Source organism: Lissotriton vulgaris, chromosome 5 (assembly GCF_964263255.1).
Source record: "Lissotriton vulgaris chromosome 5, aLisVul1.2, whole genome shotgun sequence".
NCBI lineage: Eukaryota > Metazoa > Chordata > Amphibia > Caudata > Salamandridae > Lissotriton > Lissotriton vulgaris.
In genome coordinates this window covers 1,290,747,304-1,290,768,158 of record NC_141693.1, presented here as the reverse complement: position 1 = coordinate 1,290,768,158, position 20,855 = coordinate 1,290,747,304, and the positions used below count along the sequence as shown (strand labels likewise).

The 20,855-nt window shown below is 44.8% G+C and overlaps 1 protein-coding gene across 1 annotated transcript in view; it reads left to right on the top strand.

Annotated features, from left to right (window-relative positions):
* The first annotated feature begins 5,538 nt into the window (after positions 1-5,538).
* SARS1 (seryl-tRNA synthetase 1) overlaps positions 5,539-20,855 on the top strand; it is a 102,071-nt gene continuing 86,754 nt past the window's right edge. Inside the window, exons 1-2 of the mRNA XM_086923175.1 lie at positions 5,539-5,861; positions 12,381-12,451. Of these exons, the coding sequence (XP_086779301.1) occupies positions 5,726-5,861; positions 12,381-12,451 (207 nt within the window). The 5' untranslated portion in view covers positions 5,539-5,725. The remainder of the gene's footprint in view (positions 5,862-12,380; positions 12,452-20,855) is intronic.

Genomic DNA, 20,855 nt, shown 5'->3' with positions numbered 1-20,855 from the left:
TTTCCCACCCCCTTTACAGCCTCCCAGGAAAACACCTGTTGCCCGGTCCGGCCAGTCCGGCCTTGCTACCACCCTCCAATGGTGTCCCTCATCTTCACTTAGAACGTCTCTCATGTGTATTTAATTTCTTTTATAGTGTTACTCATCCCAACTATGTAGGGCAGGGTGTCGGAGGGCGTTACATCACACACATTATATAGAGACAATGACTCATATTAACGTGAAAGTCAATTTATAGGAAATGTTACTTAAGATAATGGGTGCTACAAGGTGTAATCATTCTTTCAGCCATCATTCAGTCTTTCACCATTCATTCTGTCCTTCATCTATCCAAATATTTTCAACCATTTGCAGACCTATCCACCATATAACCTTCCATCTACCATTTGACTCATCCATCCCTCCATCCATCCTTTCACTCATCCATCCATTATTCATCTACCCACCCTTTCACCCCATCCATCCGTATAGTCATCTATCCACTCTTCCACCCATCCATTCACTTACTCATACATCCACCCAGTCACTTATCCTTCCTCCCATTCACCCTTTCAGTCATTCATCCTCCCTTTCTCTCTCCATCCCCCTTTCACTTATCCACCCATCCATCCATCCACCCATCCATCAATTCATCCATTCATGAATCCATCCATTGATCCTATTACTCATCCATTCCTTCACTCATCCATCCATCCGTTCTCTCATCCATCCACCCTTTCACTTCACTCATCTATCCATCCTTTTGTTCATCCACCCCCTTTCACTCACTCATCAATCCTTACATCCACCCATTTGCTCATCCATCCATCCATTCACCCCTTCACTTACCAATTCACCAATCCATCCATCCTTTCACTCATCCATCCACCCATTCACTCGCCCATCATCTACCCTTTCACTCATCCATCCTTCCTTTCACACACCCATCCACCCTTTTACCCATCCATCTACCCTTCCACTCATACATCCATCTATTTATCTTTTCTCTCATCCATACTTCCACTCATTCACTCATCCATCCATCCTTTTTTCATTATCTATCCATTCACCCTTTTATTCATCCATTCATCCTTTCAGTAATCTATCCAGCCATTCACACATTCCTTCACTTATTTACTCACCCACCTTTTCACATTATGAGCTGAGCCTTTGTCTGCAGAGTTGCAGAGTTGCAGACAGAAGAGGCCCATCAAGAACTTCACCTTGCTATAGTTCCTAAAGCAAGGGGTGGGGTGTGGTGGGGGAGAGTTCACTATGCCCCTGCACATAGGCAGTCTGAAAACGTAGAAGTCATGAGTCATGCATGATGCAGGATGTGGGGTGACTGTGACATGGTGTTGTTTCCAGGGCTTTCAGTAGTGTACAAAAAACTGGGGGGTCTCTTCAAAGGCGGTGTTTGATGTAATTAAGAGCTTGGTTTAAAACACGTAGGCTAAAAATCTGCGCTTAGCATAGTGTTCCGCCCGACTGGTATTATGTTATTTCTGTCATTCCATCCAGATATATAATACAGCAAGTATCATTACTCCAACAACAAGCCAGGACTATTGGCTTTGTTAATGGTTGTTCCTTAAAATAAAAAAAGAAGCAACCACGGCGTTGTTGAATATAATATTGAAAATACTTCAGTTCTAAAATGACGAGACAGTGAAAGAACGATAACCCCTTCTTTTTAACTGGTTGAACAGGCTTCTTTAAATGAACCGTTCTCTAACGTTGCAGCATTGACGTTTTACCTTTTATCTAACAGAATGCCCTGCTGTACCCTGAGAAAGGAGAAGGCCGCCACATGCTGTCACACCCCAGACTGCCCCATTGACATTCTATATGTGGCAATTACCCGGCATAAAGAATGACAATGGGCAGGTGGGGCTGCTCTTGTGCTCCAGGAGGAGTGTGAGGCAGCCCCATCAGCGGGGGTGAGGCCTCTCACAGGGGAGCAGTGCTGCTCCCTGTGATGGCCAAAATTACGGACAAAAGGGGTCCGTAAGCGGGATCCTCACGGACAACGGACGTGAGGTCCCAATTACTGACGGTCCGTGAAATTTACGTACGGTTGGTCACCCTGTTCTACACACAGATTCACTTGATGGACCAAGACATAGTGGAATATTTCTTTTTTTTTAAGTATATTTGATCGTCTCATGATGTAACTATGTATTTCATGCAAGGATAGTATGATTCATGTATCGAAGACTTTGGAATCTTTTGACTTGTACATTTACATAATAAATTGTTTTTGAAAAGATGCTTTGTACATATATGAGATATTCAGACACTATTGGGATCTCAAAAGAAGGTATCTATATATAAGTATTATACTAATGCACAGCAAAAATGTTTTATATGTCCATAATAATGTATGTGTTATTGTTGACTAAAAAATACAAGCTAAATCTGTCCTGCTAGAGGGATCCCCTCTTTTTCTCTGATTTATTAGCTCAAACGTTAGAGGGTTATTTGCCCTCCACTCCTTATTCCTTGATACAAGAATTGCAAGCGGTGGCTGACGATACAGGCGTGCCAATAGCTCTGTAGAAGTTTGATGACTCAAATACAACATTGGCTTTTCTGGATATTGAACTGGACACACTGGAAATGGAAGCTAGGTTACTGCAAAATCAAATACGAGAAATTATTGAGGTGTTTGAAAAGGCAGTAGCAGCCCCGAGATTATTATTGCATCAGTTGCAGTGGCTGCTTGCACATTTAACTTTGCATGCAGATTAGTAAGTGTGGACAGATCTTTTTTGCAGAAGTTTAGGTTTTGTGATGTCTTAAACAAATGTGCCCTATCAAACAGTTAGAACATCAGGTGGTGTGGGCTAATTTGAAGTATGGCTGCTGTTCCTGCAGAATTTTAATGGAGTCGCTATGTGATCTCTAGACTTGAGTTTGCATGGCTGATTTCAATTATTTCTGATGCAGCAGGCTTTGAGAGGTGGTCACAGAAATAGGTGCAACAATGGGGGGGGTTTTCAATTTTGGAATTCGTTCCATTATTGGTAGCAATTCATAATGGGTAAGGAGCTAACGAACAAGACAGTGACTTTCAATGTAGACAATAAAACATGGTGGCATTGGTGAATTGACAAAAGGTGAGAGATAGGAAATTGCTGAAAGTATTGCAGTGCTTCATTCTCGGTTGGTTAATGTACAATATTGTGCTTAAACATGTGCCAGGTGTGGAAAATAACATTGCAGGTATCTTGTCTCGTTAACTCTGGCAGAGATTCCGTGAATTGGCAATGGGAGTGGATGTACTGAAGACCAAGGTACTGGAAGAGATTTTGGAATTGGGAAATTGAAAATTTTGGGTCTGGGAGAAAACTCACTTGCAGGTCAGCTTACAGCCAAGCATGGGAAGAGTTGATCTACAGTGGTGCTGTCAGTAAAGAGCAGGAGAAAAAGAGCATGGAGGAGAGAAGGGAGGACGTAGTACATTTATTATGACCAAAATTGCCACGGGTATCTTAGCAACAACAATTGAAGGGAAATTGTCAGGGATTAGATTCTATGGCAAATTCTTTTGGGGCTATGCATGAACCCACTGTAGAAGAGATGGGTAGGAGAATGTTGCACTGTTGGGCGAAGGAGAAGCAGTGAACCGGCAGAGTAAGGGAACCTATAACGATGAAAAGGTTGATGGTGCACATGCAGGTCCTATGGGAGGCATGTTTTTATGGTTTTGAAGTATTCCTATTCAAGTTGTGTATGATTTTTTTTTACATTTAGAATTTCTGAGTTGTTGGGGGCATGGGAAATGGGAATAAAGGCTGAAGATCTGGGACTAAAAGAATAAAAGTTGCATTTAACATTTCACAAGACAAAGACTGACCAATTGGGAAAAGAGGCCAAAGAAGTGTTTTACAGCATAAGTGGGCTGGTGTGCCCAATGGGGGCCTGGCAGGATTTCAAAATGTCAGGCGAGGCGAACTATGGCAGCATGTTTTTACATCAGGGCGGGAAGTCGTTGCGGGTGTCACAGGTGCTAAGTGTGATATGAAAAATACTAGCAATGGGAAGGGAGAAGGCAAAGGATTTTGCCATGCATTCCATCAGGACTGAAATGGTGTCTGAGGCAAATAGGATGGGTTTTCACAGAGGAATAATATGAGGTTTGAAAATGGTCTTCCGAATGCTGCTTGTGATATATTAGAAGTATTGGAAGTATGCAGTAAATATATACTTAACACTGTCTCCTTTTGTTTCTAGGTTTTGTCGAAGGATTGAGCCTATTGATATTTCCCATCTGGATTTTTGGGCACTCTTTTCTAAAGTGGATAGTGAAGCAAGCTGAATCTCAGCCCTGTGCAAAGGATCCGGGGTTTCAAAACTGATTGGTGGGGCAAGGGTGGTATGAAATGGAGGCAATTGCTGCCCTGGCTCTCTGACTTGGTGAGTGAGTGGTAGACCCTGCCCAGATGTATTAGTCACACACGAAGTGGATAATAATCTGGTGCAAATGTCAGGTCTAGGTTTCATAAAGATTTTGCAAATAGACTTAGAAGTGACTGGACGGCCGTGGTCAGGGACTTATATTTTTTGGCCAGGGCTTGTTGTAAGTAGAGTTTGGTGTGGGGCTGTTAAATACAATGCAATGGAGAAAGCTTGGTGCACAGTTAACAGATACACTGTTTTGATCCCCATAGGCGAAAGGTGTCAACATGAGGACATCGCAAAGCATGTTTTTACATTGCTTCACCATGATGGGATGCATTTGTATTTTCTGGAGAACAAGTTTTAGTTGCTTGAAATAAAGGTTCAGCGGGCAAAGAAGGTAGGGTGTGACGATGGTGATAATGGGTGAATTGGCTATTGGGCGACAACCCACTTGGAGTGAGATGAAGATGGGCTGTTGGAGCGACAGCTATTGCACACAGACCATATGGTATATGGCGGGGGATCAGGAAAACACCTGTTCAGGGATTTTCTTGGGTGGCAGACATGTAGCGTGCTCGCGCAGTAGGCTAGAAAGGTTGGGGCCGGACCAGGGTGGGAATGTTGACAGAGGGAGTACAGGGGAGTAATGCTTGTCTCAGGTGTGAAAGGATGTGCTGCGCTCCCGCAGGCAGTGTAGGTGAAGATTTTTTCCCTCTACTCAACGTCATTTTCATGGTCAGATGGTAGTTTTTTTTTTCTTTATTCCTGGGTATGCGTTATTGGTTATGCAGGCCGGGGTTAAATTATAGTTGTTGCATTAGGACAAGTGACAGGCAAGCAGAAGGCTCATGCTGGAAGGGCTGGGGCTGTACAAGTGAGTGATGCTTGGGTCAGGTGTGAAAAAGACGGGAATGAAATGTAAGGGGGATTTTGGTATATGTTGGTATATTTTGTATAAACAAAATTATTTGAAGGATATTTAATTGCTTGCGCTTTGTTGACAGGAGAAAAACACAAAGGGATACCTGTCACCTAGGTTAGCACGACAGCTCTAAATATAACCTTTAATACTGTGACATAAATTTGCGCAACTCTGTTGTCAAAAACCTCTGTCCTGGTTGTTTGCGCATGCTCATTACACTGCCCCAGCAGCGCGTGCTCGGTGCACCACGCCCGGGTGTCGGGTGTTCCTCTGCGCACGCGTCTTGCTACTGCGGCGTGCTTGGTGGTGCGCAGGCGTGTTACTTTCTTTTCTCTCCGATCCCCTTCTGCGGTGCCGGTTGGGTTTTGACAAGCACTGAGCAGAGGCGTGGGAGCAAGCCCCCTGAAGAGCCGCGACAAGATGGTGCTCGACCTAGACCTCTTCCGTGCTGACAAAGGCGGAGACCCGGAGGCAGTGCGGGAAACCCAGCGCAAGCGATTCAAGGACCCGGGACTGGTGGACCGACTGTTGCAGGCTGACGGGGTCTGGAGGCGGAGTGAGTACACGAGGGGGCATGCACTACCGGGGCCAGCTAGGGGTGGAAATTGGGATAGGTTGTGGAGCGGGGTAAGTGAGGAGACTGGGACAGACCGGAAGTTGCATTAAGAATGTATACAAAGGTGCGTGGGCTAAGAAGTGGTCCTAATTATACGAGGCGTACGAAAAAGGTGTGTGTAGGGGGTGGCAATCATTTGGGAGAGTAAGGAGAAAGACGTGTCTATTGAAAGGCAGGCATAATAAGGGACCTGTCTAAAAAGAGACTTGGAGTAAGCCAAGCCTGGGATAAACGAGGCCAGGGCAAAGGAAGGCCTCTCCTCCAGGAGCTCCCTGGGGATATAGATGATGGGAGGAGGGTGTGAGAAGTAAGGCTAAGAAGAAACTGTCTTCAAGAGACTGAATGTAAAGGATTCAGTGTGAGCGTAACATTCTTTTAGAGACGCTGGAAAATAGCGTAGCGTGAGTTACTGAATGAGACATAGTTCAGGGAACGTGTGTAGATCTACATTCAAGGGGCGATTGAGGTCGGGGACTCTAGATTAAAGGTCTAGGGAAAGAAGAGCTTTGGCTAAGGTGATGAAGGGGCCTGTCACTAGAGCTTGGCACAGGCTCTGGAGTGGCTGAGATACCGTGGTCACGGCTACCGGTGTTTAGTGAGAGTGAACGGGAATGGAGAACAGTATGACAGGTCGTCGGGATGATGAGACGTGTGGAGACCCTTGATTGAAGTGGCTAGAGGTTTTTGGGTGTGTAAAGTGGCCCGGTTTGCACTCTCGTTTCCTGTGTCATAATCACTGTGATTTTTCCGCTGCGTCGATGCGATGCCTCTTCCTGTCTAGGTAAACGTGTCCTCAACCTGGAACCTCCACTCCTCGTCTCATTTGTGTCAGTGTACGACCCCATTGCAATAGGACTGGGGCCTCCGACTCCTGTTGTGGTATTGGCGTGAGCTCACTCTTCGAGTTATCATTGTGACCCCCAAACTCTGCTTTCAATTTCCACGATTTTGATTTATGATATAGTCTGGCACACCCATGCCGTGTCTGTGTGATCTCTCAGTCTGTGATATAGTGATGTCACAAGGTCACTTGGAGACTCTGTTGGCAATCGCCAGTCTCTGCCAACACCTTTTCCCGGTCTAACTGAAATACATTTTTGCTACTTATCCAGAACAATTTGTAAAGGGTCCCTCAGACTATTTTTCTTGGCTTTCATTAACAAGTCTGGACCCTGCCGATTTAGCAATTCTACCACAACAGCACACAAATTTGCATTCATTCAAAAACTGAACTATTATTTCGTAATTGCTATCTTACCCTGCTTATTTAAGATGCTTTCAAACTGTCTTTAAGACGCATCAAGACATTTTTTTTAAATAGCTGCAGCGTTTAGGTGCTCGGTTAACTGTTTTTAACTTGTCGATTCACGAAAATCTGTATGCGAGTTTGTATAAATCCAATTAGAACTTTTATTTTGTGTAACCTCCTCCATGCGACCACTGTCTGTACGCTCCTGCTTATATGCGGCTTCGGGTGCTGACGCGTGCTGCTGCTTCCTCAGCCTAGACCGTCTGATGCAATATTGCTGCAACCAGCAGAGGCTCATTCATACTGTCGAGCACAGGCCGCGCCATTCCTGCCCAACTAGTTTATCTGACAGGTTTCTTTTACCTGCTATTAAGTTTTTTTTTCTGTAGCTCTGCACGTAGACTTTGTCTAATGTCGTGCCCCTCGGTACTACTATTCGCCCCCTCAACTTTCGCACGCCCGAGTAGAATCAGCTGAAACAAGCATTGGCAAAGCCAGAAGGTCTGGTTTGCATTTTGAGTCTTGACAAAACATTTAATAACGCGTGTGGCTGCGGAAAACACAACAAAAGATTTCTTTCTAGTTAGAATACATCTGTTAGATTAAAACAAGTGTGTTATGATTCATTATAATTTGAGATATTAAAGTGTTTGCTCATGTATGGAAATGCAATGATACATCAGATAGGTGATACTTCTGGGAGTGTAGTCAAAGCCCATACTATGTATATTTTCAAGAATTGTTAAAATATATTTTGCAGGCAACTGTCCGGTCAATCCATTCCTAAACTCTCACTCCTCCTTTTGGCTGATCATGAAATAGAAATTATATGAACTACGGATTAACATTTTTGTCAAATTAAATGGACCTTCTGTAAATAGTCTCTGTTATTTAAAAATATGTCTGTCATGCTCTTGCATAAAAACTGAAACTAGCGTTTGTACTTTATTAGGAGTATTTCAAAGAGAACCTGTAATGATAAGTCCACAAGTGATGTAGTATTTAGAGATGCTTTAATCCAAGATGTACAGAGAGACTCCCCACCAGGAGCATCCAACAAGGTGCTCAGCCCAGCCTACTGTAATCTGTCAGGTAGATCACCAACATTCTGATAGATGCATCACATGAACATTCCAATAGAGGTAGAGAGGGATAGCATAGAGAATACCAAGATACTACAGAACCCTTTAATGTTTATAATTTAACTGTGCACATCAACTTGCTTTATGCTTTTATTTAACCTAGTTTTTTCAATAACTTAAGCTCATCATTGATTTAAAACATACATTGTTAGAAAGATTGAAGGACCAGAGCATGCACCACAGGTTCAAAGGATGGAGAAATTCCTTCCCATGTGCTTGCACAGTTGGCGATCAATGATGTTGATCTTATCACAAGGCTTTTGTAGGCTTGCGAGTCACTCTTTGACATCCATGATGCACAGGCGCTGAAGATGTTAGGGTGTGGTAACCTGTGTGTGTGGTTAAGTGATTACTGATGACTTTGCATGGCCTTCATTAAAATGTCGGTCATGTATGTGCACCTATAGTAGAGGTTCACTGTGTCCTTTGGAGTTCTCCTAATACAGAGTTGATGATGCTTCCTTGGACCCCTCCATCATTTTGATATTCTTGCTGTGGTGCATAAGGACTGAGCTCATGCACCAAATGTGTTTAGCTTGCAGCACACTTTATACAGAAGACTCAAATAAAATATGTCTGTTGCTGCCTGTTCTGCATGATATTTCAGTTGATGTGATCAAATTCATTGTGCTCATAGAAACTCCAGAGAAGAAAGTACCTATTCACGTAAATGAGTGAATGGCATAGCATTGAATAAAAGAGCACACCAGATAGTAAGCCCCCTGTTCATGGGTGGCAGATCGATACGCTTCAGTCTGGTGGCCTGGTTTTTGGCTGTAAAACATTGTCTGGTGATGGCCCTGGCACTGGTTTTTCTGGCTCTGGCTGCTTCTCTTTATTTACGGGCTACCTTTTCCTTGGTAACAAAAACGCAGCAGGACTAGTGGTTTCAAACTTTTGGTGCTCCTTTCTTATTGTGTATTTGAGGCTTTTGGTTTAGTCATCTTCTGTAGGCTGAAGGATGGTCGTACATTTGCTGTTCTGTTTGCTTTTCAGACATTCCTAGTGTATTTTCACAACTTGGCCAGCTGTGTTTTCTTTGTTACATCATTGTTTTGCTTCTTGGTTGTAATTTTTAATGCTGTCAATTGTTTGTGATATTAACCAAAAGGTTGTCATTGGTATGGTTATGCTGGTCTTTGTTGTTGTTTAAGCAAACACCAACAATATAGGGAGGGAGAGCTTGTGCTATGAACCAAATTTCTGTCTGCTTTTTCATAAGTATCAAAACTGTTATGTTCGACTTGGTAATTACAATTTGGCAAAGATTTTACTCCCTTATACGTCCCTAGTATATGGTACCGGGGGTACCCAGGGCATAGTTGGTAAAGGGGTCCCCAGAGCTGCAGCACATCTTTATTCCACACTGGGTGAACCAAGCAAACTACTTACAGCAGGCCTGCCATTGCAGTCTGCAGGAGTTGTGCAAACTGCTCAAACTCAACTGTGCCCTCACTATGTGCGGCACCGTCAAATGCCTACCTTTTATATGTGGCGGGGACCCCTAAGGTAGGCCTCTTCAGCCCAGGAGGCAGGGTACAGTATATCCAAGGTGAGAATGTACAAGTGCAAGCCTAAATATCCCTATAGTAGCATTTCACATTGGAAACTACTGTAAGTGTTAGCGGTTCATAGGATGACATGGGCCACCACCCGGGCATTCTCAAGGTTGGCAGCTCCCTTATGGTACAGCCAAAATGTCATGTTTGGTATCAAACAATGTGCCTTCTCACCCCTGGCATTAATCTCATGCCCTGTGTGACTTGGCATGCACCCCTAAGGTAGCCCTCCTCCTGATTGTCCCAGCTTCTCTGTGCTCTGGCTGACCAGCCCGCACTTTCCTGCGACTGCTTTCTCCAAGATAGGATCCTGACCTCCTGCTAGGGAGTGTGATCACTCCTAGGAGTCAGGAAAAAAGGCTTGAGTAGGAAGGACATCACACCTCCCTCCCCCAAAGCTGGCTAGCAAAGTGGCACATCAAGGCTGTCAGCTTTGAAGGCTGCACTTTCTTTGATCTGGATCAGGGCTGACACCCAGCTGAGCACACAGCCCTCCCCCTGTCCCAGACACAATTGCACCCAGGCATGTGCGAAATTAGCTATGCAGGGAGGAGTACAACCCCAGAAGGCTAACCACACCTCTGTGGTGTGCAGTCTGGTCTGTACACCATAGTTTGGTTCCTGCCATCTTTAGGAGTGGCAGAATAGAGGTTTCTGGATAGAAAAGGTGACCAACACACCTGGATGTGGTCACCTTGGATGCGGACTAGCTGCCCATTTGGCTTTGAGCTCCCAAACCCCTATTTCTAGAATTTAAGGGACACCCCACCCTGTTACCAGAGCCTCCAATCTGAACAACTTGCAAAGAGGAAGGACCAAGAAGAGTCCAGTGTTGCCGACAACAGGACTTTGCCACAGCACCAAAGCAAAAGAGGAATACTTTGTCCTTGTGGCAACATACTTGGAACTGAGTGAACAACCCCTATCCTTCGTAAAAAACTTGGCAATCCTGAAGAGAGAATGCTTTGGGAGCCAGAAGCCCCCTCAGACTCCTCTGGACTAGTGGACCTAGTCGCCTGTAAACTGCATGTGAATACACTCACCAGATCTTGAAGAATCCCTGGCCATTGGACCCTGCATGGGATTGCCCCAAAATACAGGCGGTCCAGTGCATTGTGGGAGTTGTAGTCTTGCCTGCCCGAAGATTTATGCTGCTACTTTAGTACCCAGTTAAGTTCCAGTACCATTTTGCTGTGCTTACCGCTGACGAGGCTTGTTGATCGCCAATCCGGCTACTAACCCTCACACTCAACACCACCTACAGGGAACACCGTGCAGCCTTCATCTGACGTCAGCAGCTGTGTACCATTGTGTTTTTGCTTTCTGTTTCGTGCAGCACAGTGTAAGCGATAAAATCAGCATCCTTGCGGCTCCTGTTCAGCACCAAGGACAGCCAAGACTACTCTGCACCCGGACTCCACTGGTTTGGTCAAATTGATTTGACTGTCATGGCCTGTGCAGGGGCCCGCATGACCATAACCCTCTAAGGGTTCCACATACCTCGACCTGCGAGTGATTAATCGATACTAGAATTTTCCAGTTTACTGCAATGTTATTTTTTTGATGCATTATTCTGCACTGATTTAATATTGCCTAAAAAAATCTATAACTTTGTTTATAAGTACGCTGTGCCGTTCTTTTTGGTGTCTAAATTAAGATGAAAAGACACTATTTTTATAAATTGGTGTCAGATTTCTCTTGAGTCTTCTCAATTACTTATCGTCCATGTTGGTACTCTGAAATGCTTAATGCATGTTTCCCTAGTAAAGCCTCAATTGTCTTTGCCCACTACCAGGATTGAGCTAAGGATGTATTAGTATAAATCCAAGGACAATCCTTTGGGTTTTGTGATCGTATAACATGGTGAGGTACAACCCCACACCACATAATACTCCACTTTCCTACAAGTAGCATAAATTCGCCTAAGCAGAGATCTTGCATTCTCATGACTACATGTCACGTTTTAGGCACAGCAAACTACGCTTGGCAGAGATTTAGACACCAATTTTTTTGCCCTGAAATAAAACTTTATTCTAAAAAGGTGCCTGTACTTTAAAGCATTTTTTGGGCCAATAATTCAGTGCAGTAAAACATTTTATAATAATCTAACATTCTGGGATGACTTTCTTCTTTTTCTTCTTTTTTTTTTGTATGGTCTCTCTGGCTGCCACACATGCACGTTATGTTACTTTAGTTTTACTTGGTACAGTGTAATTTGTGGCATCTCTTTTGCCTTCCTGCCCTCATAAGTGTATTCTTCTGTTTCTTATTTGTTAATTTTTTATTTTAGTTTCCGAATCCATTTTGTTACGCAAGAAGTCTTCACCCCCATGGCTTTGTATTCTGTCTTCTGGTTAAAATAACGTGTCGTTAGTAATGTTTCGTTGAAAAACGAGACTAGAAAAAATATATATATATATTCACTGTGTGTTCAGTAGTACATAGAGAGTGTATCACCCTTCTGCTTTGTGATTAAAACTCATGCTTTCACTTACTGTATTTCCTGTAGGCAGATTTCAGGCAGACAATCTGAACAAAGTGAAGAATCTATGCAGCAAGACGATAGGGGAAAAAATGAAGGTGAGTAATTTAACGCTTTTAAATGTATAGTTTATAATTCCTTTTCTATGATGCTGCAGTTTTCTGTTATTTTAGTCCTTCAAATAACGTGCACTGAATTGCACCTTCAAAATAGTAAATATCTGAGTTGGACTCGGTGTGACTTTGGTTCCATAATCTGCTCCGCAAATGAAGCGCTTGGTTTTATAGTATCTAACTTGCCTGCAGAAAGATATGTTACTAGAATAGAAATGTCTTAATTACCTTGATCTATCTGTGTATGTACTCTTTGAACCCAGTGAGCGTCCCCAACTTTGTAAGTGCTCATTTACCACTCCCTCAACAGAAAGGCTTTGGTAACTGTTACGCTTGGCGGGGGTGGCGGCGCAGGAGATAATGGCAACAACCGAACTCGGGGTAACTTAGGTTTTATTGATGCAAATAATTGGTCAGTACAGCTCTTTCTAGCTGAGGGAGGTCTCCGTGGGGACCGGCTTCTACTCCGTCTCCGATGGCGAACCCTCTCCTTTTTACGGGTCCCTTCCGGTCCTCTGGGGGTAGGGTCTTCCTCCTCCGAGTCCGTCCCGGCTTGCGGAGTAGCTCTCCAGCCAAACAACCAAAAGAGAAGACAAAGGATAGTGTCGGGCGTCTGTCCACAGCAGGGACGTAAAGGGAAGGGAGTGAGGGAATTTCACTGGTGCGTTTTGTACACAGTGCACTAACGTGAGAGTAAGGGGGGGGCAAGTGCACAGGGAAGGGTACCGGGGAGTCAGGTGTCCCGTGGAGTCGTACCTAGTGTACTACTGGTTCCCACCCAGCCCCGCAACCGGTCACGCACCTGGCGTAGCCAGGCACCTCCCCTGGGTGAGTGGCTGGGTGGCTCACAGGAACGGTGGCCTCCTGGCTTTCCTCCGTCCGATGCAGGCGCCGATTCTGCTCCTTTCTGGTGTCTCGTGTCCTCGCCTCCGGTGGGGTCTGATGTCCGTCTTTGACCTCCTTCGCCGGCACTCCTCCTTCGGCTCTCGGTGTCCCCGTCGGCGTCCCTCGCTCTTTCCTCCGGTGTAACACTCCTCACGTCCTCCGCCTTCTCCTCTCGACAATCCGCTCTCCTCACACGTCTCTCCTCCGCCCTCCAGGTGAACAAGCACACCTGTGATTCGGCGGGCTCACCTTTTGACGGACATTCCTGATAGGAGGACTCCTCCCACTCGGCATCTTCTCCTGAATTAAAGGGCCAGTCCAGGACGTCCGTATCTGTCATGCTCGCCCCCGGGTCCTGCGATGAGGGGAGAGAGAGAAGGGGGGGGTGAAAGAGTTAAGTCGTGTCTCCCCTCGGGCGGGCCCCTGGCATGCGGGAGAACTGTACCTTTAGCCCGAGGCGTGTCAGTACATGCTGGTGCCCTTCGGTAGACCCCGTTACAGTAACATTCTATAGAAGACAGTGATGATGCTTAGACATCCTGCCTTTCTGTGAAGAGCTTGAGCTTCAAAAAAGTCATCCGACCCTTCCCATGAGAAAGAACCCTTGATGCTGTTTCTCCTTATAACTTCAGCAACATCTAAGATGTATCTACTGAACTACACTGGTCCAATCATTTTATGATCTTCACCAACCCAGCTACTGAGTGCCTCCTCTAGATCAGAAAAAAATGTAACTGGACAATTTTTTATTTATTTTTATTTATTTAAGGATTTGTAAAGCGCCTGGTGACCCGGAGGCATCCCCGCGCTGAGAGCTAGAAGTTGACCAAGAGGGGAGGAAAAAACTTATTTAGGGAAAAGCAGAGTTTTGAGCAGCTTGCGAAAACGCAAGTAGCCGGGTTCCAACCGCAGACTGCGGGGAAGCGAATTCCAACGAGTGGCTGCCTTTACGGAGAAGCGGCGGCCTCCAGTACGTACCCTCCTGAACTTGGGGACGTTTGCCAGTCGCTCATTGTCCGAGCGCAAAGAGGTTTTGTAAGGGGTAACAATCTCTCCTAGGATCGAAGGGCCTTGTCCATTGAGGAGCTTATGAGCGATGCACATTGCCTTAAACTCGATCCTCTCTCGTACTGGCAACCAGTGGAGAGCCTTAAGCGAAGGTCTGGCAGAGGTTCTGGAAGGAAGCCCCATAAGCATGCGGGCAGCCGCATTTTGGGTTCGTTGTAGCTTGGCCAGAGTAGCTTCAGGGGCTCCTAGATAAACAGGATTGCTGTAGTCCAATCGTGCAAGGACAAGACCCTGAACCAGGAGTTTCCTAGATTGAGGGGGAAGCAGAGGGAGTATCTTGCGGACTGACCGCATAAGTCCAAAGCAGGTTCCAGCTGTTTTAGTTGCCTGGGTTTTCATTGATAAGTCTGGTTCGAGCCAGACCCCAAGACTCTTGATTTCTTTCTTGGGGGAGGGTACCTCACCCATAATATCGGGCCAAACAGATGATGGAATTGCTGACCACTTCTTGTCCATCAGCATAACTTCTGTTTTGGACCCATTAAGTTTGAGTGAGGACTCTCACATCCAGAGATGGATTTTCTGGAGGCAATGCAGGAGATTATTTGGGCATTGATCCAGATGCGAGAGGGAGACGACCAATTGCGTGTCGTCCGCATAACTCACAATCTTGATGCCGAAGGGGGCAACTGCATCCTCAAGGGGGGCCATATATGCGTTAAAAAGAGTGGGACTAAGTGAGGAACCCTGGGGAACCCCACTTGTCAAAGGAAGAGAGTCGGAGCGGGAGTTACCATCCCAGACCTGAAACGAACGGCCCGACAGGAATGACTCTATCCAAGCCAACGCAGTGCCCCCGAGTCCTGCCCTGGCCAGCCGGTGGAGCAAGACACGGTGGTTCACCGTGTCAAAGGCTGCACTGAGGTCCAGGAGGATCACTGCCACTGACCCCCCTGAATCCAAAATGCACCTTGCCTCCTCGATGACGGCGAGGAGGGCAGTGTCCGTACCTTGGCCAGGGCGAAACCCCGTTTGGGAACATCGCAGCAGATTGTTGGATTCCAAAAAATGACTCAAAATGATTCTGAATTACAAGAATTTACACTCTCAACAATTCTACGAAGTCTTCATACTGTCTCTAGCTTAACAAGGACAAATGGCATTTCAAATCGACGGTGGCACACTTTTCCTAAAATATCTTAACCTCCTTCAACCAAGTTTTGTCACTCGAAAAAGTCAGCTAATAAACAGACATGATAAAATAAATAATGCAACAATCAACTAAAACAGAGGAACGGATGGGTCTTCGAAAGAAATTGCCTAAATTGGAACACACCCACAGCAAACAATTCTGTAAAGTTCACGCTAAAGGGAAGCAATAAATGGATAACAGAACCTCTTTTTTTGTGTGGCAAAAAATGATGCAGACAGCAGAAACCTAGAAATGAGTTTTCAAAAGCCGTAATTGCTCAAGCCCACAGACTTGATGGACTCATCCATTGAACTTTGTAATGAAATGTAAATGTTTTCAATACAAAATGGTAGGCCCTAGCAAACATCCACACAAGTGCTTAAAATGAGAGCACTACTCTACTGGATACTGCAGGAGTAGACACACTGTATATGAAACAACTAGTTTGAAGTGATCCAGCGGGCCAAAGGAAATTCAGTCTCATATAAACAACTCTACAGCACGATACTCACCATAATTTATAAATTTATAACTAGGCCCATAAATGACTGAGACATGAATTGACCATCTGAATCATATGACCTAATTAATCAAAACACTTATAATACATTTAAATAAGTCAATATCATAGGCAATGGATTAACTAATGGTAATTCAAGGAAACAAACAAGACCAGCTTGTCATTTCAAAATCTATTTTATTAACTTTATGTAGTATCTTGGTATTCTCTATGCTATACCTCTCTACCTCTATTGGAATGTTGATGTGATGCATCTATCAGAATGTTGGTGATCTGCCTGACAGATTAGAGTTGGCTGAGCTGAACACCATGTTGGATGCTCCTGGTGGGGTCTCTCTATACAACTTGGAATAAACCATCACAAAATACTACTCGTGTGGACTTCACATCATTACATTCATGGCGACGATCTTAAGAAAGAACCTACACCTGCCAAGTCTGGAAGTACTTCAAACTGTTTGAAATTAAGAAAGGAAACTACAAACCAGGAAAGGACCTCCTGCATCAAGATAAGCTACCCCAACTGCCAGCATGACCCCACCAGTGACCTACAACCGGTCGCCCACAGCAGTCTGGCAGTCGTCCTCCGTAACAGTGAGTCTAAAAATTTTACATTTGAGCTGTGCCCTGACTTTGGGTAAGCGTGTCTGTTGTGACTTTGGGACTCGCGCTGTAACCTCACATGAGGGTAAGCATTTAATTTGCCAATTCTGCCTGTTGTCCTATTTACAAGGAGAGCCTATTACATGCTGTGTTGGAGTTGTGCCCTCGAGTAAACCCACATTTTTCAGCATTTGGCTCATCCTGTGCTGTGCCTTCACGTGAGGGTAAGCATTAATCTTTCTGGAAAGATATGTGACTGTTCAAGTATCGGTACATTTGACAGCACTGACTTATCACTATTGGTTAGTTTTATTTAATAACAAAGAGAAACACGGGGGGAGGGTCTTCAGGGACAGTTTAATGACCCCAAGATGCTACTGTCCCTTAGAACAGTTACAACAAAAGGGTAGCACGGAGTCAAAAAGAAACTAAGTAAAACCCTAACGGTGCCTCAAAGAAACAACAGACATAAACAGCTAATGTAAGGAAAGAAAACAACGATGGGACCACTCGGCTCTTTAGGAGAAAATTCCCATCAGTCACCATTCGATACCGCCCTTCATCTGGGAGTTATCACCATCAGAGACCAAAGGTACTCTCAGGGGACTGGTCAGATGTTAAGACCTAATCTCACCTGTGTAAAACTATGATGAGGGGGGAAAACCTCAAAGAAAAATAGTGTGGTGACTGAAAGCAGTGCTAGAACTAGTGAAGTGCAGTGTGCAGGGGTGAAAATGTGAAATGTAAAATTAGGTAGGGAAGTGAAAAAGGATTGTTTATTAGAGAATCACTTCGCTCCTAAAAATAAAAACACAAGTGCGTGGGTGGTCTAAACAAATAACCACAGATGGAAAAAAGAGGTCGACATGTTTCTGCAGACTAACAAGATCAATATAGTATCCAGCTGCTTCTTCAGGACCAAGAACGCTACTGCTTAAAAGACATACACAAAACATATATCATAGGAAGACAACAGATATCACCTGTGATCCAGTGATTCTATCCTTCTCCTGGCTTGGATGTTAATTGCCATGACCGGTTGACCAAGAGGCACACAACAAGGGAAAAACAAAGTGCAGAAAACAAATTATTATGGACAGAGTGCTGTGTTGAAAAACGTGTATAACTAACACATTTCACTGTCATATGTCAGGAAAGGACCCAAAGTGTACCAACATGACCTGACAACACATGGTTATATACTCATGATTGCTCACTCACCAATTAGGCAGGAGAGAAAATCCCACCTCACCTGGCATACAGCGCAGGTAAAACGGGGCACCGCTCTGAAAAGTAGCGAGAAAATATATATGAGAAAGGGAGCACAGTAAAAACGAGGTGTCTCGATGTACCAACACCAACTCAAGATCACGTAACATACTGCGAAGTATAGAAAGCAGCTTAAAATGCCTTGATTAGTATCATTGTGCCACAAAAAGAGCGCTGACCTAATCTTCCTTTTCTGCCATACACGGAAGTAACAGTGAGCAACAGGCAACAAGTAAGAATGCAAATATGTCAATTAGTATAGGGACGCCTGCCCTGTTCGTGGCGGTAGCAGACGGCAAGTGAAAGAGGCCCATAGGGAGGATCGGTTAAGTATCGGGACGCCTACCCTGTTCGTGGCGGTAGCAAAGCGGCGAGACAAAGCGGCCCATAGAAAGGATCGGTTGCGCCTACCTCTCCGTCGGTACCCCGGGCGTCCCTCTGGGCTGTCGTGGGAGGTACCGACGAGGCGTCCGACCCTTCCTTAAGTCTCCGCTTCCTCCTTCCGTCGCGGGGCGCGGACGTGTGACGTCATGACGCGCGCCCAAACGCGCGGCTCCATGGGAGTTGAAGTTTTGTATAGCGCGAGAGGAAAAGTAAAACACGATATCCATAGAAATGCTCGTGGACCGATAATCATGTTCATGGACAGATCAGAAAGCCAGAACATACAAGTCCAGAGTCACTTAGAATACAAGAAGGGCAACAAGGACAAAAAGAGAGATAATGTGAACATTGTCCAATGTATTGTTCAGAGACCTCTATAATGCCAAGCACATCTTTGAATGTTTGCATTGCTTACAGGCTCAAATGAGGGTGCTTACCAGCTCTGATGAATGGGAATGATTCATTCAGGGGTTTCAATCAGAAAATGATAACAAAAATAAGCAGCCCCTTTTAAAATATTGTTGGTACATTTAAACAGCAGTAATCAGTTATTATAGGATCATCATTTGAGTGACATCCAGGGGATGTCCTCATTAAGACCCTCTTTATCAGATTTGAGTTTAAAAACCCATCTCTGTTCCTTCTTAAATAGGAACCCGCTGATATCTGTAATGTGAGGTGGAATTGCAGGTTGTTCTATTACTGTCCATTTGAGTTCAGTAGATGAGTGGCCAGCTTCTATATAGTGCGCAGTCAGCCTGGTAGTTTGTTTATTGCATCTAATAGAGCTCCTGTGTTCAGATATTCTTGTTTTAATCTTGCGTGTGGTCATGCCCACATAACGCTTGTTACACGGGCAAGTGATCAAATAGATTACATTTTGGCTATTACAGTTGGTGAAGCGTCGCTGTTCCCACGGGCGACCTGTGCCAATATCAATGTGTGTAGATCTATTTGTCAGAGGGCATGCTACACAATTACCACAGGGGTGATGACCTGTGACTGCTGGCATATCCCAAAGTGTGCCAATTTCTCGTGGACAGTGTTTCGGTCTGGTATTGACCAGCTGATCTTTTATATTGCGTCCACGCTTGAATGCAAACAAAGGGGGAGGTAAGGTGGTTGTATCTCCACCAGTGTTTAATATTGCCCAGTGCTTTTTCACAATCTTTTGGATTTGATTTGACTTCGTGCTGAAAGTATTCACGCAAGTTATCCTATTGGATGCAGGCTTGGGGGGTAGTAGTTCAAGTAAGCCCTCTCTATTATTGTTTGCAGCACGTTTTTTAGAGGCTCTCACCAATTTGGTCGGATACCCCTTCTCAAGTAACTGGTTCTCTAAAGTCTTGGAATGCTCTTCAAAAGCAATTTTCGTTGAGCAGTTACGTTGGACACGGAGAAATTGTCCGTAGGGCAAATTATTGACAAGTGCTTTAGGGTGAAAGCTCTCATAGTTCAACAGTGAATTTTTGGCTATAGGTTTGCGGTATATTTCTGTTTGCAAACCCATAGGGGTAGCCGTGATGAGCAAGTCAAGAAAAGATAGCTGTTCCCTGTTGTATTCCATAGTGAATTTAAGGAAAGGAGTCCTCGCATTGAGCCACTCATGAAATTTGTTGAGGTCATCAACTGAGCCGTGCCACACCACCAAAACGTCGTCAATGTATCGTTTCCAAAGACGCACGTTTTCAAGGAAAGGATTGGTCACATTGAGCACATGTTGTTGCTCAAAACTGTGCACGTACAGATTAGCGAGACTAGGAGCAAAAACGCTGCCCATGCTAGTCCCGCTAATCTGTAGGTACACAGTATCCTCATACATGAAGAAGTTTTCCGTCATGGCTAATGTAGCCAGAGTCATGATCAATCTCACAGGTGTTATAGAGTTAAGATCCTGAGTGTCAAGTAGGGCCTCTATAACCTCCAGGGTTTCAGTTTGTGGGATGGAGGTGTAGAGACTCTCTACATCAAATGAGACCAACCAGTCTTGTGCTGTGTCAAAAGTCACTTCTGGCAGCAGTCTAAGTACAGCCTTGGTATCTTTTAGATAAGTGCCGCTTTCTACTGCCATGAACAGGGTAAGCGTCCCGATACTTAACCGATCCTCCCTATGGGCCTCTTTCACTTGCCGTCTGCTACCGCCACGAACAGGGCAGGCGTCCCTATACTAATTGCCATATTTGCATTCTTTCTTGTTGCCTGTTGCTCACTGTTACTTCCGTGTATGGCAGAAAAGGAAGATTAGGTCAGCGCTCTTTTTGTGGCACAATGATACTAATCAAGGCATTTTAAGCTGCTTTCTATACTTCGCAGTATGTTACGTGATCTTGAGTTGGTGTTGGTACATCGAGACACCTCGTTTTTACTGTGCTCCCTTTCTCATATATATTTTCTCGCTACTTTTCAGAGCGGTGCCCCGTTTTACCTGCGTTGTATGCCAGGTGAGGTGGGATTTTCTCTCCTGCCTAATTGGTGAGTGAGCAATCATGAGTATATAACCATGTGTTGTCAGGTCATGTTGGTACACT